The sequence below is a fragment of the Hibiscus syriacus genome, unplaced genomic scaffold (assembly GCF_006381635.1).
Source record: "Hibiscus syriacus cultivar Baekdansim isolate YM2019G1 unplaced genomic scaffold, ASM638163v2 tig00110674_pilon, whole genome shotgun sequence".
Lineage (NCBI taxonomy): Eukaryota > Viridiplantae > Streptophyta > Magnoliopsida > Malvales > Malvaceae > Hibiscus > Hibiscus syriacus.
Genome location: NW_024062819.1, coordinates 908,658 through 924,302, shown reverse-complemented (window position 1 = coordinate 924,302; position 15,645 = coordinate 908,658). Strand labels below are relative to the sequence as shown.

Below are 15,645 nucleotides of genomic sequence, written 5' to 3'. Positions count from 1 at the left end.
TAATTCTATTACATGACATTGTGCTCTCTGCCTTCACCTAATTTTTTACCGTGAAAAACAGGAACTTTTGAATGGCTTTTACACTAGCTTTCTACTTTTGCTTTTAGGTTTTACTTCTCTTTATTCTATGAACTTTTATCTAAACTCAGCACGGATCGATTCACCAACCCGAATTCTTATCAAAAGAATAAAATAAAATAATCATTTTATTTTCATGCAATTTTATTATTAAATTATTTAAAAAATTACTAATTAATAAAACACTTGTCTAAGCCACGACCATGCCTAGCTCTCGTTCCCTTCCAGGATAGCCTTTGTATTTCGGGTCTTAATTAATCAAGCCTTGTATCGGGAAGGAACTTATTTAGCGTAGAAATTTGAGTTAAATATTCTGCTAATTTCACCATTGATTCCTTCACTCGCAAAATACAAATGAGAAACTGTTTGAACTTAATTAGTAATTTAATACAGACCTAAGCCATCTGATGCACTCATCTGCAGAAATATGCTCTTACACCCCCCCACTAAAACCGACCAAAAAGTCTCGTTTTTTCAAACATTAAATTATATTTTATTTAGCCACCTTTTTTTTTCAAGTCCTATCTATATAGGCATGCATGCGTTCAACATACATACTTTGTGACTGCTTTCTCTGCAACAGCTCAAGGTATATGAAATATCTTCCTTTTTCAAATTGTTTTTTGGTAATGCTTTCGTGTTTATCTTTTGTTGGATGATTTCTTAAGGCGATTGATTTGAATTTTTGTTGTAATTTTTTTCCCTTTGGCTTGGAAAGTTTCTTCAATGGATGCCTTGGAATGGGACGCCTCAGAAATCGGAGATGATTGTTTCTTGATTTCCAAGTCTTCCATTTACGGTGGGAAGATGGAAGATCTGCCAGAAGATATCTTTTATCCAATTCAAGAGCTTGAAAAATCTGTCAACTGGGAAGATGCTTCAACACAAGGGCTTTTCTCTTCTCCTATGTTGAATAAAGCTTATGGTAATTTTAGCACGTTAACTGGTTCAGTATCTGATATTGGTAGAACATCAGGCTCTATTGAGTCACTTGAGTGTTTGATCTCTCCTACTAATAGCAACACTGATACATCGGTTGAATATGATGGGCTTTCCATGATTTTCTCTGGTTGTAAAAACCTATGGAGTTTCACTTCTAGCAGTGCAGTTCCGTCAGGAGAGTCTGAGAACAATGGCTCGAATACCGGAAGCAAAGATTTTAACTGTCCGGTAAACGGGCTCGATGAAATAGTGGTTACTTCAAAGAGAAAAAATGACCAGAATGAGTTAAATTTTGGACTAAATTTTGGTTACTTCAATCTTCTTCATACTGAATCTTCTGCAACAGAAGGTGGTTCTAGGGTCATCCCCGAGAACCCACCGAAAGCAAAGAGAGTCAGATCGGAGAAGCATCCGAGGTCATCGAATATCAACTTTCAACAGCCTGCAAGTTCATCACTATCTTCATCCATTGAAGAACCTGATCCAGAGGCTATTGCACAAATGAAAGAGATGATTTATCGATCCGCGGTGTTCAGACCGGTGAACTTAGGCTTGGACGTGGTGGAGAAACCTAAAAGGAAGAATGTTAGGATATCGACCGATCCACAAACCGTCGCGGCAAGGGAAAGGAGGGAGAGGATAAGTGAGAGAATTAGGGTTTTGCAGAAGCTGGTTCCTTGTGGGAGCAAGATGGATACTGCATCAATGCTTGATGAGGCTGCAAATTATCTAAAGTTCCTTAGGTCCCAAGTCAAGGCACTAGAAAACTTAGGCAACAAGCTTCAACCAATGCAATGTTCTCCTTCAAACATAGCTTTCTCTCCTTTTCCATTCAACCTTTCTCTCCCAGTCCAAACACATAACTTTCCACTCCAAAAACCCTAATCCTATCCACCATCCACAGAGATCATCATTTGATGATCATCCATTAATGATTAACATGTCTCATAACAAGTACTACTGTAATGAACTAACTAATCAAAATCCCTTGGTTATCATCATTTTCCTCATTACGTATTATCAAAAATATCTTTGTAATGATAGATTTTCTGATTATCATCATCATCCTTGTATCCATCACCAAAGAGCAGAAAGGGGCTTAGTTCTTGACAACCTTTTATCAGATGAAAAAGGCTTAGCAATTATAGCACTTATGATTAAGATCAAGGGCCAGAAAAGTGATTCTGATCATCACTTTTCTATCTTTTTAATATAACTTGTTTAATGCATAAAAAGCATTTTCTTTTGCTTGGAGATTATTTTATGTTGGTTTTCCTTTGATGTGTACTTTGTTTAGCTAATCAAAGCAAAACAAAAAAACATTCTCTAAAAATCTGTCCGCAGCCAGTGGTCAGGTCTCCTTGATTCAACACAGCGTGCTCTTGAAAACCACCCCGGAATCTAATTGCTTAGCACATGTTTATGCTTCTTTTTTGGCAGGTCTATTTGTAATATATATGGTTATTTAACTCCTAGTTCTGTTTTATACTTAATATAATCCCCAGAACCGTCCAACTAATAATGTATCCATTATGATGATCGTTGATGGGAAAATAGTGATGGAATGGTTAAGGTGATTCATTCTTTTTAGTTTAAATAAAGAATTGTAAATGATAATTCAAGTAAGTTGAGAAGATGATATACCATATAAAGAGAGAGAGAGAGAGAGAGAGAGAGAGAGAGAGAAAGGTTTGACCTCCCTACAGCCATGTATAATGACTTATTTATTTGAACCGTCCAACTAATCATGTAAAGATATTGTGATTGATCAGAGGATATGAAACTTTAGAGAGTTTAATCAGCAAAAGAGTTCCTACAAAAACTTCAATAGATGAAGGAATGATAATCGAGATGAGATCTGGGGGAGGTACAACAATATGATAATGATGATATGAGCTTTTTATAAATTGTTAAATACTTCATCCATTTGTTGTAGAGGTGAGAAAAAAGGTGGCTTTTGAATGGATGAAGTGGAAGCTTTGTGGTTTGGAAGTACATGCTAAATTTAGACAACCTGTTGAGAAAGTGGACATATCTCAGGCTGGATTTTTTGGTTTTTTGTATGTCATTCAAACGAACCATAGTTCATAAGTTGCAAAATAACAAATATGCATGTGCATATAAGCTTACTTGGACTTCAAGTTGGTGTCATACGGACAACTAGTTTTGCCTTTGTGTGCCGCTGAGAGATGACCAGTGATTATTAGCTCAACCAAAGGCCAATTTCTTAACCGTAGGAACAGATATCTACCCAGCCCTATTGTGATTGGCTATCCAAAGTATAAAAGCAAGCCACAAAAACTAAGGACCAAAAGGAAATGTGAGACAAAATTGAATCAATTGAAGTGATGTAATTGATCAGAATTATCATCATAAAATAAAATAGAGAATTACAGGTATCCAATAGGTGAATGCTAGTATTCAACAAAGCTCCAATAGGCAAACACATTCAATATGAGGAGTGTGAGGGAACATATCTACTGGTTGTATGCTTCTTAACTTGTAACATCCTTTGATTTTTTGCTCCACCTGCATGAAATTAAGGTTTTTGAAATGGTTCGTATGATAGATCATAAGGTTTTCAACAATGCAGATGTCGGATATACCATATACTTACCGCACCATGGCAAAGATAATCGATGTCACGAGCACAAGTCGCGGGATTGCATGATACATAAACAATTTTCGGAGCCTTAAGCTTCAGCAGAAACTTGATTAATTTCATGTGCATACCGGGTCTATTTGGATCTGCAAATCAAGGTGAAAAATTAAAAGTCGAATAGACACCAGTCGCAACAATGATTCCATTGCATGTCACATTAAATGTTCTCCAAGTATTCTAGCATATTTGAATATAATGCTAAAATATGATGGATAAATTTCTGTTCAAGAATTTGCATCACTTGTTTCTAAATAATAGGACCATTAATTTCACCAAATCAAAATCCAATTTTCAGCTTCAGAGGCTCATAAAGCAAGATCTTTGTACATCAAAACAAAGTGCACAATTTTGCAGATGTTCTTTCACTCACCTTGCAAAGCTATCAGGCATCACATTTACACTCATAATACTTCAAATATTATTTAAAACGGTGATTAAAACTACATAAACGAGGTGTCCAATAGGAATTAGGAAGGTAACCTGAAATGACAATATCCGGCTTTGGAAAATGCTTGCCAAAATTTTCATCAATTTTATTGAGGTCTCCTTGAACGAATGTAGTATTATTTATTCCATTCAGCTTGGCATTTTTATTAGCATCTGCAACAGCTTGAGCAACAACTTCATAACCATAAACATGTTTAGCCCTGAAAAAAAAGAATTATAATGTTGAAATATAATATTTATATGACATCTCAATACATATGAGATCAATTAATAAAAACCTGAGAAGGGAAGTACTTTTTTGCAAGTGTTAGACCAATGGTTCCTGTCCCACAAAACAAGTCGAGGACAATTTCGGAGGCATCTCCTCTCAAGCCAGCACAATCTTCAATTAGTTTATAGAGAACCTCAGCCTAACAGTGTAAAATCATTTCAATAAAAGGTTAATCATGAACAGTAGTCATGAAAGAAAAAACAATGGAACATCCAAGTAATAAAAATACGTTAAAGAAGCAGAACATACAAATGCATTTAATATCGGCCAAAATACATACCTGATGAGTATTTGTCTGGAAAAAGGAGTTTGCTGAAATTTGAAATGTTAGACCTCTCAAACTTTCTGTGATTGTAGTTTTCCCATACAATGTATACTCCTCCTCGCCAACAGATGTGTTACCAATAGAAGTAGTTACATTATTCATAATACTAACCTGAATAGCATCAAAAACCACACAATTTATCTCATCGGTAACTTGTCAAGATTTTGCTCAGCATCATACTTGTCTAATGAAGAATTGTTTTCAAAGTACACTATGACCACTTTAAAGATGAGTTTCAACAAGAAAGTCAATAGGAAAGATGGAGCTTAAAGATGTACAAGAGTCACCACAAAAATGGCATGTTTACTCAGAAGCCAAGCACTATCAAGAGGCCAACATTTTAACTTGTTTTGTATATTTCTCATTATACGAGAAAAACAATTAGGACTATAAGCTTAATGTTAGCATTTAAGCAGTCAATATATCAGTAACCTTTCAATTGAAGTACCTAATCCATAAATGGACATAACATAAAATGGAAACCAATCAAAACCTTTTATTTCATTCATTCATCAAAAAAATCGACACTTTGAGTGTTTCAATCACCGTCAATGACTTTTTGTGCAACTAAAGGAGAGAAAAATTGTGCCCCAGAAGATCTGGTTCTGGTATCATAAAATTCTCTGACTAATTGTTTCATGCACATGAAAAGCAAAAAACAAAAGAAAAAGGTTTTTATGAAGCCTCATTTTACATAAATTGTGTTCAGATTTGCAGTCTGTCAAATCAAGCCAATCTGGAATCTAAGAATCACACAAGAGGAGCAGGGAAGATATAAAGATCGTTCAACTGGATAACTGGTCCAGTGGACTTTAATCATATTTGGTGTCACTCAATTATCATCCAACCCAAGAATCAAACCACAGAAATTTGGCAGATCGACATTTACAGAGTTAGCACAATTAAAACATACCACTTCAGGAATAGTTGAAATTTTCTCAACCAGGGGTTTCAGCATCTCTGGCTTGTAAGACGAGGTGACAAAGTTGACCATAAGTTCAGGTAGACCAGTACTCATGTCCCTAGAACAACAATCATAAATTTGGAACATGAAATGGTAATTAAATATCCATGAAATCAGATAAAACATGTCTTGAAAGAATTAATTATTTTCTCATAATAAGTTATACCATTTGAAAACTATGATTGCATGACTAAGCAAAAATGACGCGAAAATTGGCTACCACGTACCAACTTTGGACATATGAGAAACATATAAAAACTGATAGCTCCAAGGCTCACCAAATCCTTTCTTAGTCCACAAACTCACAAATCTTTCCTTTTAAGGTAAAATGTTGAAGAACTCAATTTAAAAACACACATGAGCACACCTCTTATCCAAAAGAGAAGACAGAGTTGCCAACTAATAAATTCTTGAAACTAATGCATTAATAATGGAAATGTACTAGTTTGATGACGTTATCGGTCAACATATAATTTGGAATTTAATAAAAATATAACTCCCAAAAGGATCGCACAACTTCCATCTCACAAGATTCTATTGATCTTTTACTTTTCAGTTTCAATTAGCCATCAAACACTTTTTTAACAATACTAGTTTCTTATATGTGCAGTCATAAAACAAGAAACATGTCATTCGTAAATATGTAATCGTAAGCGGTAGCGCATTAACTGATAAAACAAAAGTACCTTCCAGTTCTCAGAACTAGATGTTTAAGAAATCCAGCGTGGGAGTGAACATTGTATGGAGAAAGACCTAGTTCTGGATCTTTCCAACTGTCTTGGACAGTTGCAAGGATCTACACATCTAAAATTGAAGTCAAGCCAGAACAAAATAGCAAAGTTCTATTACATGATAACATCTACCTGTCAAGAAAAATTCAAGGAAAAACAAAGAGTGCATATCTAGTGCCAAGTATATTGTATAACAAACTAATAAAGATAGCTTATAAGCATTATGTGCCTTAAAGAATAAACAGCGTTAAGTAATAAGAGGGAAACAGAATGCACACCTTGTTTGCAGGCTCACTTTGTAATAAACATTTGTCAACATTGAGTATCTTATCAAAAAATCCAGGAGCATGCAGTCCTAATGCATAATTGTCATTGCCATCTAGTTTCTCGTGTAATAATTCCTTAGGTAACCATTTCTGAGAACCAAATGAGAACTCCATCTGCAGAAGAAGCAAAGTAGCAGCTTAGAATATATCACATGTACAAATTAATTGGCCAAAAGAACAAAAAAATGTACATTATGAGCAGTGATTATATGGTTTATACAGATGCATGTCAGTGATCTCTATTTTCCTTTAACCGATGCTGGAACAAAATTATGGATCCCAACAAAAACTTGTATAACATTATGCGTACAAGGTACAAGACATTTTTTTCTTTCTTCGAGCTTTTATCGGCTTTATGATTAAATAATAATGCAAGGGCTCCAACTATTGTCTATCTGATTCATTAAACAAGTACATTGTGTCTATACGCAATCAGAAACATAAAAACTATTTAATTTAAGGAAAATCAAATTAATCAAAAAAGTGCATGGGTGCTCACACATCCAAAACTATATTGTACTTCCAAAAGAATAGCAAGTTACAGAAGTCCCCATATGAAGCAAAGGAGTAAATTCACAATAAATTCAGACCTCAAAAACTATTTTACAATATGCTTTTAAGTAGGTAGCTAGAGATATAACTATTCCCAGTCTTAGCACAGAATCAAATTGAGCCTAACTAATCTCTAAATTCCACACTAACCTTATTCCGATAATGAAATAGTATATCACAGGGAACAATGGGCTTCATAATATGTGCAAAATCTGGGGTTTTATCCGAAAACTTTCCAACATGGATGACCAATTCACGTACTTGTTGCTCCTTAGCTCTGAGTTGGGCCTCATAAGACAAGTTTTGCGTTTTACAACCTCCACAGTATGATGCATACTCACAAGGGGCATCTACAAAGTCCCAGTGAGGAGATAAGGTCTTCAACTTTGTAACCTGTATATCAACAGATAAAACATCATATAATTGCTTAAGGATCAAATCTCCATAAAAAATTATCCAAACCATGCACATTACTTCAAGGACTTTCACATTATCATAAAGACAAACCAGTTTAGAGGAAAATATGCAAACAGATATTCATGAACAAATGTGAAATGCTTCAGATCACAAAAACAATTTTTTGTGGAGATTACTCATCAACTACTACTCTCTTCAATACATTAACTCAAAATTTGGAATTTATAATATAAAAAAGACGATGAGTTGGGTCTCATGAATAGCGCATCATAATTGGTAATGAACACAAATTACAATTCAAATTACCTCAGCGTAACTTCCTTTCTTACGACTAACACGGCCAATGAAACGTTCACCAGGAAGTGCATTGTTACACAACAAAACAAACCCAGAATCCGCCACTTTGCATACACCTATCCCTTTAAAAGCCAGGCTCTCACATTCGAGCTCCAAGACTTGGTTTTTCTTTGGGAAGAAAGCTTGTGACTTGCTGTTGTTGCCAGTTTTGGAGCCAGTATCGGCGTTCAGAGGGAAAATTTGGTGTGGGTCTTCACTGGAAGACGCAAGAGACGTAGTGCAGCGGATTTTGCTGAACCATGGCCGAGTTAATGTGAGGTGTCTCAAGGCATGGCTTGGGATGGTGGAGGCCATTTAAGGGTTTTGGGTTTATAAAAAGAGAGAGAAACTGGTTGTAGACATTATATATATAGACGAAAAGATAAGGTAAAATGGAATTTTCTTTTGCAAAATATTGTAGTTAGTCCTTGTAATTTTACTTTTGCGGTTATAGTCTCCAAATACTATTAAATCAAACAATCAGAATGAATTGTTACAAGACTCAACTTCATAATTGTATAACTAATAAAGTAATTAAATTAATTTAAAATAGATTTAGAAAATTAATATATGATTTATATGGATCAAGATTTAAATTTATATATTCATAACCTAGAATTTTATTTCACTCAAATGAGGAAAAAAATTATGAGTAATTTAATTATTTATCATTTATGTTTTTTAAGTTTTAAATTTTGAGCATGGTTCGAATTATAATTATTAAATTTATTTAGCTAAATTTCATTATTTGGATCTACCTGAAATTTCAAAATATATAAAAATTAAAATTGATTAAATTCGAGTATATGAACCAAATTCGCTACTCACTTTCACTGAACTTTATTCTTTATCCTATTTTGTTCACTTGACTTTAAAATATTTTAATTTTCTCACTGAACTTAATACATTGAATTTTTTGTCATTGAACTTTCTCTCTCCTAATTTGGTCACTCCACAATTAAATAGTTAACAGTGTTAAAAATGATGCCGTTTTAAAAAAATCAAAATCTTCATCAAAACGATGTCGTTATGCATCTATAATTAACACCTTTAAATACTTAACCAAAGAAAAACCTAATGTATTAAGTTCAGTTAGAAAATTGAAAAGATTTGAAGTGTGATGAGTGAAATAAGAGAAATAGTAAAATTTAGTTATCAAATTTATAATTTAACCTAATAAAATTTCATTAATAAAATTTGGGAAAGGGTGGATATATATCTTGGCACCTAAACTTAGTTTTAAATTTGAATTAGGTAATTAAGTTATCTTCTCATTTCTCAATTAGGTACATGAACTTGGTTTATTGATTCAATTTGATTCCTGAACTGTTTATATTTAATTAAGCACCTGACTTTACTTATTAATTCAAATTTATAATTAAATTTGATTTTTTTAGTTCAAATAGATACTTATGATTTTTAACTAAATTGAATCAAAAGCTAAATTCAGATATATATTCAAGCCAAAAAAACAAAATTTAGATATCTATTAAAATTAAAAAATAAAATTATATATATATATTAAAATAAAAATTAATTTCTAAATTAAATATTTAATCCAAATTTAAATATCTAATTAGACAAAAATTAAATACCAAATTAAATCTTAAAGCTAAGTTGGAGTACCAAGTTATATTTTAGCCCAAGAATTAAATGAGCCGTGACTACACTTTAAAGGCCCAAATAAGTTTTCAAGAGAACGGTTCTATTTCGTTCTCTAATAAATACCAGTTAAAAGAAAAACCCTAACCCTAAGCAGAAGTCGCAATCCTCCCTCAGCACCTGTAATCAGAATCGTCAAACACAAAAAATGGGTAAACCCTAGACTCTCGATATAATTTCCTTTTCGATTATTTTGCTTGTTTTATTTTTGTTTTTTGATCTATGTCGGGAACTGGCTTACAGGTAAGGTCCACGGATCTTTGGCACGCGCCGGGAAAGTGAGAGGGCAAACTCCGAAGGTAGCCAAGCAAGACAAGAAGAAGAAACCCAGGGGTCGCGCCTATAAAAGGATGCAGTACAACCGCCGTTTCGTCACTGCCGGTTAGCTTCTCTCTTTTCCTTGTTTATATTAGTCATCCGTAATCCCATTCACTTAAAAATAAATTTGGGCCGATATTAAATTTTACTGCGATTGTTTGTGATCTTTACGATGTTGAAATTTTTGTTAGTTGATTTTGTACTTTGTTTACAATTGGGTTTCAACAATTGGTTTTGCTCTGTCCAGTTTGATGAGTGCTCAGTCCTTTTTATTGTTGCTCTATTGCAATGAATCATTGTAATGATGAGTTTTCTGGTTTCTTGTGCCTCCTATTAGTGATATTAGCTCTTGTCTGCTCATCCAAATTATTTCCTTTTCCTTGAGATATATTGCCTTTAACTTTCATTATATGTTATCTGTTCAACCTATTCTAATGAATGAATTTAGTCTCAGACAAAGGTGAATATGGTGCCTTGTCACTGTTATTTTTTACTAATAATTATCAGGCATAGTTATAAAAACCACCTTATCCTCGGTGATTTGCCTATCGGTATGCATGTTCTGAATTTGGGAACACTAGCTCTCCAATTCAATAAAACTACTTATCCCATTAAAATATACTAGTTTATTATAAAATCATTAATTAAATACAAAATTAACGAAGTTTGGAACTTATCCTCGAACCGGATGATCTGCGTACAAGATAACCTAGTTATTAGGTTCATACACATATAGTCTTTTATCTCAAATTCTTTTGAGAATTGCTTGGTTGAAAAAGTTTTATGCATGTGACTCATCCTGCAATTCTGCGCACGTTGAGCATTTGATGGACTGTTTTGTTTGTTTGCTGTTTCGGCAGTTGTTGGTTTCGGGAAGAAGCGAGGACCCAACTCTTCGGAGAAGTGAGATTGGACTTCTTAGAGTCCTCCATTGTAGGATGTTTGAAAGTCTGATGGGAACATTTATATATTGATCATTTTCTGGCTTCATTAGCATTATATTGTTCTTAGTTTGTATCCATTTGCTGGTTTAAGAAAACTATAATACTGGTATCCATTGATTTCGAATATTTACTAAGTGCCTTGTTTTCTCGTCCTTCAGTTTTCTTTCTCTAAATTTTCTGCAAGTATCATCAGATTTTTTTCCACGACTGATACGGAACGTAGAAGATGATAAATTGAGAGGCTGAATTAAGCTTATGACTAAATTGAAGCTCAACTGGTTTTTTCCTTTGAATTTTTGTTGATTTCATTCAATGGTACGATTGTTGATTGGACTGGTTCATAAATCAATGTCTCATTAGCACACACGGTAATGGTGGACAAATTGTTGGTGAAGATGATGATCTTCTTGAAGATTGTTTAATACGAAAAAAATATCTTGCACGTATTCGACATGCAATGCGAAATTGATCCATGTTTAGAAAAGTGAACTTTTATATGTTTTGAAAAGTGAATTTTAAAGGTGTCGTAGAAAAGAACTTTAAAAATATAATTTAAAATTTAATTGTTTCAAATTATTGTTAGCAAGTAATTTTGAAAAGATAAAATGTTCATTTCGACATTATATTGTAAATTAAAAATATAATATTTAAATTATATTTATATTTATTAAATGATGTATAAAATATTTCAATTTGAACTATAATAAAAAATATAAAAAAATATTTAAAAATAATTCATAAATAATATATATATGAAATATTTTATTAAAAATAAAATTATCAGTACGTTTTCACATTTGAATTTTAAAATAATATTTTAATTATTTCAACTTAATCATAATCACTCATTTAAAATATAAAATAAAATAATGTAAATGATATATTTATCGTTTTAAACATTTAAATAAAAAAAATAAAAAGATATATAGTATAAATAAATTTTTAAAAAATATTATTATATTTAAAATATATCAAATTTAAACTATAACAAAAATAAAAAAAATACAAATAAAATATATAATTATAATAAAAATATATTTAATAATAACGCACTATCAATATTTTAATATACATCATAAATTTTATTTATTTTTAAGTAATTATAATAAATTATTAAATAATAAATTATTTTTTAAAGGATGTTAATATTAAATTATTAAAATAAACTGTAAATACATAATTAATAAAGAAAATTGAACTTCAAAGTTCTTTTTCAAGGCAAATGAGTGGAGCTCATATATAAGTAAATGATTAAAAAAAATTGCTTCTAAACATAAAGTTGGAAATGAAAAAAACTAGAAATTTCAACTTTTGTAATAGGTTTGAAATCACTATTTTAATAATATTTTTATCCGTTTGATATTAATTTTATGATTTAAAATAATTTTTTTAACTGAAATTATTTTAGACAGCATTACCAAATACACATAAAATTACTAAAATCTGGGTTTTAACCAAATTAACAAGTCTAATCCAACAAACTCAAATGGTCACAAATGCTGGTCTTTACATATAAACTTAAGCCGTGGGTCTGTAGCAAAATGCAATAGCACGGGCACAGCCGCTCAGGACTGTAGAACTTCATCATACTGATCTTCCTCGACGATAAAACTATTACCCGGGCGAAATTTATCGCATCCGAATCATTCTATCTTTAAAAACTTTGAAATTTACTCTTCCATCAATCATTCTCCATCATTCACAGTTCGACGTGTGTTCATCTTTTGTTTGCAACTTTGTTTTGTTGGCCCAGTGAATGGTGATTACTTTATGATCACTTTGTTTTGGGTTTCTTCACCATTCTTCACAGTTAATACCCCATTGTCCAAAACCTGGCCATGGCTGCCCTAGGCCAAGATACACAATCACATCTCTGAACTCAAAACAAAAGGCAAAGCTTGTCACCAAATCCGATGTTCTACCCATTTGTTTTACCCACTTGTTAAAAAAAGACATTCCTTGTAGGCTGAAGCCATTAAAGAAAAGTCCCATACATCTGTCTTTCTATTACTCCGATATCACAGGAATAATGAAAGTCGTTTTTTTCTCCTACGGATTTCTTTGCACTCTTCCTATACTTATTCCCCTTCTCGTTTCACAAAAACACATTTGACAAAAAAGAGCTTTACTTTACTGTGCTCATTTATCTCCTTTCTGTATACGACAGTGTTTCAAAGTGTTAACCTTTGTTATCTGCTGGGCAATTTTTGATCCTAATGGTTTGGTTTTAGAGGAAATACAAAACCCAGAAATTCGTTTTTGTTAATTGAGGGATTTAAGTTATGATGCAGCCAAGGGTGGTGGCTATGGAGGAAGGTAAAGACACAGTTTCTGCAACCAAAACGAGCCTCTCCAGGGCTTTTCCTTTAAGGATCCTTGTAATCTGTTTGTTGATTATGATCCTGGGCGTCGACTTATCCATCATCAGCATGTATTCGGTACGCTTTTCAATGATCCCACAGATAGCAGCTAAAGCACCATCAACTGTACTTCAGCCTTGGTTTGAAGATGCTACTAATACATGGGAAAATTTAATTAGGCCTCCTTCAAACTTGATGCATGATATGAATGACACTGAATTACTATGGAGAGCTTTATTCGTTCCTCAGATCAAGGAGTATCCTTTTAAGAGAGCCAAAAATTGCCTTCATGTTCCACTAGCCCACTAGCTCCACTTTGGGACAGATTCTTCAAGGGACATGAAGGCCTTTACTCTATATATATTCATGCACTGCCATCCTACACTGATGGGTATCCTCCATCGTCAGTTTTCTACAGGAGACAGATTCTAAGTCAGGTATCAATCTTATCTTTTCTTCACATAACATAAATTTCTTGAGCTCGTGTTTTGTTGAGATTTTGCGATGGTTACTTGATTCATTCTCCTATTAAAGCTGTTGTGCTCCTTTATCTATGTTTGTCCTTGTTAGTTTATCAAAGAGTCATGTTAATCGTGAATTGATTTCCATTACAGATTTGTAGAGTAGTCATGTAGTTTATCAAAGAGTGGTGTACAAGACATTTTTGGACATGGTTCGGAGATATCATCTTTCAAGGATTCTCGAAATACATTAAAATGATTTAGAAAAATTAAAGATGCCTTGTTGAAATCATATCATATGCGGTAGTATGCAACCCCTAAATCCAATTCTTAGTTAATGTTGTTTCAACTATTAGTTTCTCTTCCGAAATATTTGTATTCGACATATTTCGAATATGGATAATAGAATATGACTCTCCTCAGGCCTACCAAATACACAGAGTAGCTTGGGAAAATTTGAGTATATTTATGTTCAATACATACCCGTACCCCACACTTTAAGTAACATAGTGATTAACAATACTGGGTTGGCTTGTTATTTAAAATGACTATGTTTTAAGCTTTGTGCTGTCAATCTGTCACTTGCCTGCATTCTTACATTTTTTTCCATATTGTGTTTTGTAAATCCTTTTGTAGCAGCAAAGCCTTGATCACCATTTCAATGCATTCCCATACTTTAGCACATGAAAAGAGAGATGTTTTTCAACAAACGAAATGTAGTTTGTTTGTTCCCTGAAGATTTTTGTTTAAATTATTTGACTTGTTTTTCTGTTCAATGTATTGCAGATAGTGGAGTGGGGAAGGATGAGTATGTGCGAGGCAGAGAGAAGACTCCTTGCCAATGCATTGCTAGACATATCTAATGAATGGTTCATTCTCTTATCCGAGTCTTGCATTCCCCTGTACAATTTCAGCATAATCTATTACTACATATCGAGATCAAAACACAGCTTTATGGGCTCATTCGATGAACCCGGACCTTACGGGCGAGGATGCTACAACCATCGCATGCAACCGGAGGTCACACTTAGCCAATGGCGTAAAGGGTCTCAATGGTTCGAAGTTAACAGAAAGCTTGCTATCGATATAATTAAGGACACCACTTATTATCCCAAGTTCAAGGAGTTCTGCCGTCCTGCTTGTTATGTGGACGAGCACTATTTCCCCACAATGCTGACGATCCAATCACCTCATCTCTCGAGGGGTGGTGCTCATCCAGCCACTTTCGGGAAAGCTGATATTACTGAAAGTATCTTTAAGAGAATTTTTGAAAGACAATCCTGCTTATATAATGGCCAGCCATCAACTACTTGCTATCTTTTTGCAAGTGAGTTTGCTCCAAGTGCTTTGGATCCCTTACTAGGGTTGACATCCAATGTTTTTGGGTATTGAATAGGTCTGGTTACAAAGGTGATTCTTGGAGTACCCTGTCTTTGTTAGTGAGGATTAATCCAATTTTACCTTGAGTTCACAATCAAAACACTTTTGTCCAAATCAGCTTGGAGGGTTGTAGATGTTAAGATTCGAATCATGGATTCGTTAGATGTCATAATGTCGGTCGCATGAACCGAGCTAAACCTTAATTTTTGGTATAATATTATTAATTTATATGTATATGCAATATGATTGAATGAAATATCATATTTTGTATCCAACATGTACACATTTCTTAATTATTCCCAATTCCTTCAAGTGTATGTTAGAGATCAACACGTCATAATTCCCTAGAGAAAAGCTCCTACTGGTCAAAAGCAGCCTAGAAATATACCTCTCATTTTCTCTTAGAATCAAATCAAAACTGATCAAACCTCTTAATCAGTAACCATTTTAGATGTCTCATAGAAGGCCC

The 15,645-nt window shown here is 33.3% G+C and overlaps 2 protein-coding genes and 2 pseudogenes across 3 annotated transcripts; 3 read left to right on the top strand and 1 right to left on the bottom strand.

The window, feature by feature from the left end:
* The first annotated feature begins 804 nt into the window (after window positions 1-804).
* Window positions 805-2,236, top strand: LOC120137609 (annotated as a pseudogene).
* A 1,088-nt stretch (window positions 2,237-3,324) lies between these two features.
* LOC120137534 (uncharacterized RNA methyltransferase CT0009) lies at window positions 3,325-8,366 on the bottom strand. Of its 2 annotated transcripts, none has more exons than XM_039153266.1 (10): window positions 8,022-8,366; window positions 7,449-7,691; window positions 6,699-6,860; window positions 6,376-6,485; window positions 5,639-5,747; window positions 4,681-4,836; window positions 4,424-4,539; window positions 4,163-4,329; window positions 3,638-3,768; window positions 3,325-3,549 (listed from the first exon to the last, which is right to left on the bottom strand). In XM_039153266.1, exons 1-10 carry the CDS (start codon window positions 8,364-8,366, stop codon window positions 3,442-3,444), a joined length of 1,647 nt encoding a protein of 548 aa, XP_039009197.1. In that variant the 3' UTR covers window positions 3,325-3,441. The 2 variants fall into 2 exon arrangements, with proteins under 2 accessions (XP_039009197.1, XP_039009198.1); XM_039153267.1 differs by having other exon boundaries at window positions 7,560-7,691.
* A 1,406-nt stretch (window positions 8,367-9,772) lies between these two features.
* Window positions 9,773-11,127, top strand: LOC120137477 (40S ribosomal protein S30). Its single transcript, XM_039153210.1, has 3 exons — window positions 9,773-9,865; window positions 9,957-10,094; window positions 10,892-11,127. Exons 1-3 carry the CDS (start codon window positions 9,862-9,864, stop codon window positions 10,936-10,938), a joined length of 189 nt encoding a protein of 62 aa, XP_039009141.1. The 5' UTR covers window positions 9,773-9,861; the 3' UTR covers window positions 10,939-11,127.
* Window positions 11,128-13,180: 2,053 nt separating this feature from the next.
* Window positions 13,181-15,188, top strand: LOC120137608 (annotated as a pseudogene).
* The last annotated feature ends 457 nt before the right edge of the window (window positions 15,189-15,645 follow it).

Coding starts and splice junctions, on each gene's coding strand:
- LOC120137534 (XM_039153266.1), bottom strand. CDS start 8,366: ATGGCCTCCACCATCCCAAGCCATGCCTTGAGACACCTCACATTAACT. Junction 6,861..7,448: donor TATTTCATTATCGGAATAAG/GTTAGTGTGGAA, acceptor CTTCTTCTGCAG/ATGGAGTTCTCATTTGGTTC. Junction 6,486..6,698: donor AAAGTGAGCCTGCAAACAAG/GTGTGCATTCTG, acceptor TTAGATGTGTAG/ATCCTTGCAACTGTCCAAGA.
- LOC120137477 (XM_039153210.1), top strand. Junction 10,095..10,891: donor CCGCCGTTTCGTCACTGCCG/GTTAGCTTCTCT, acceptor CTGTTTCGGCAG/TTGTTGGTTTCGGGAAGAAG.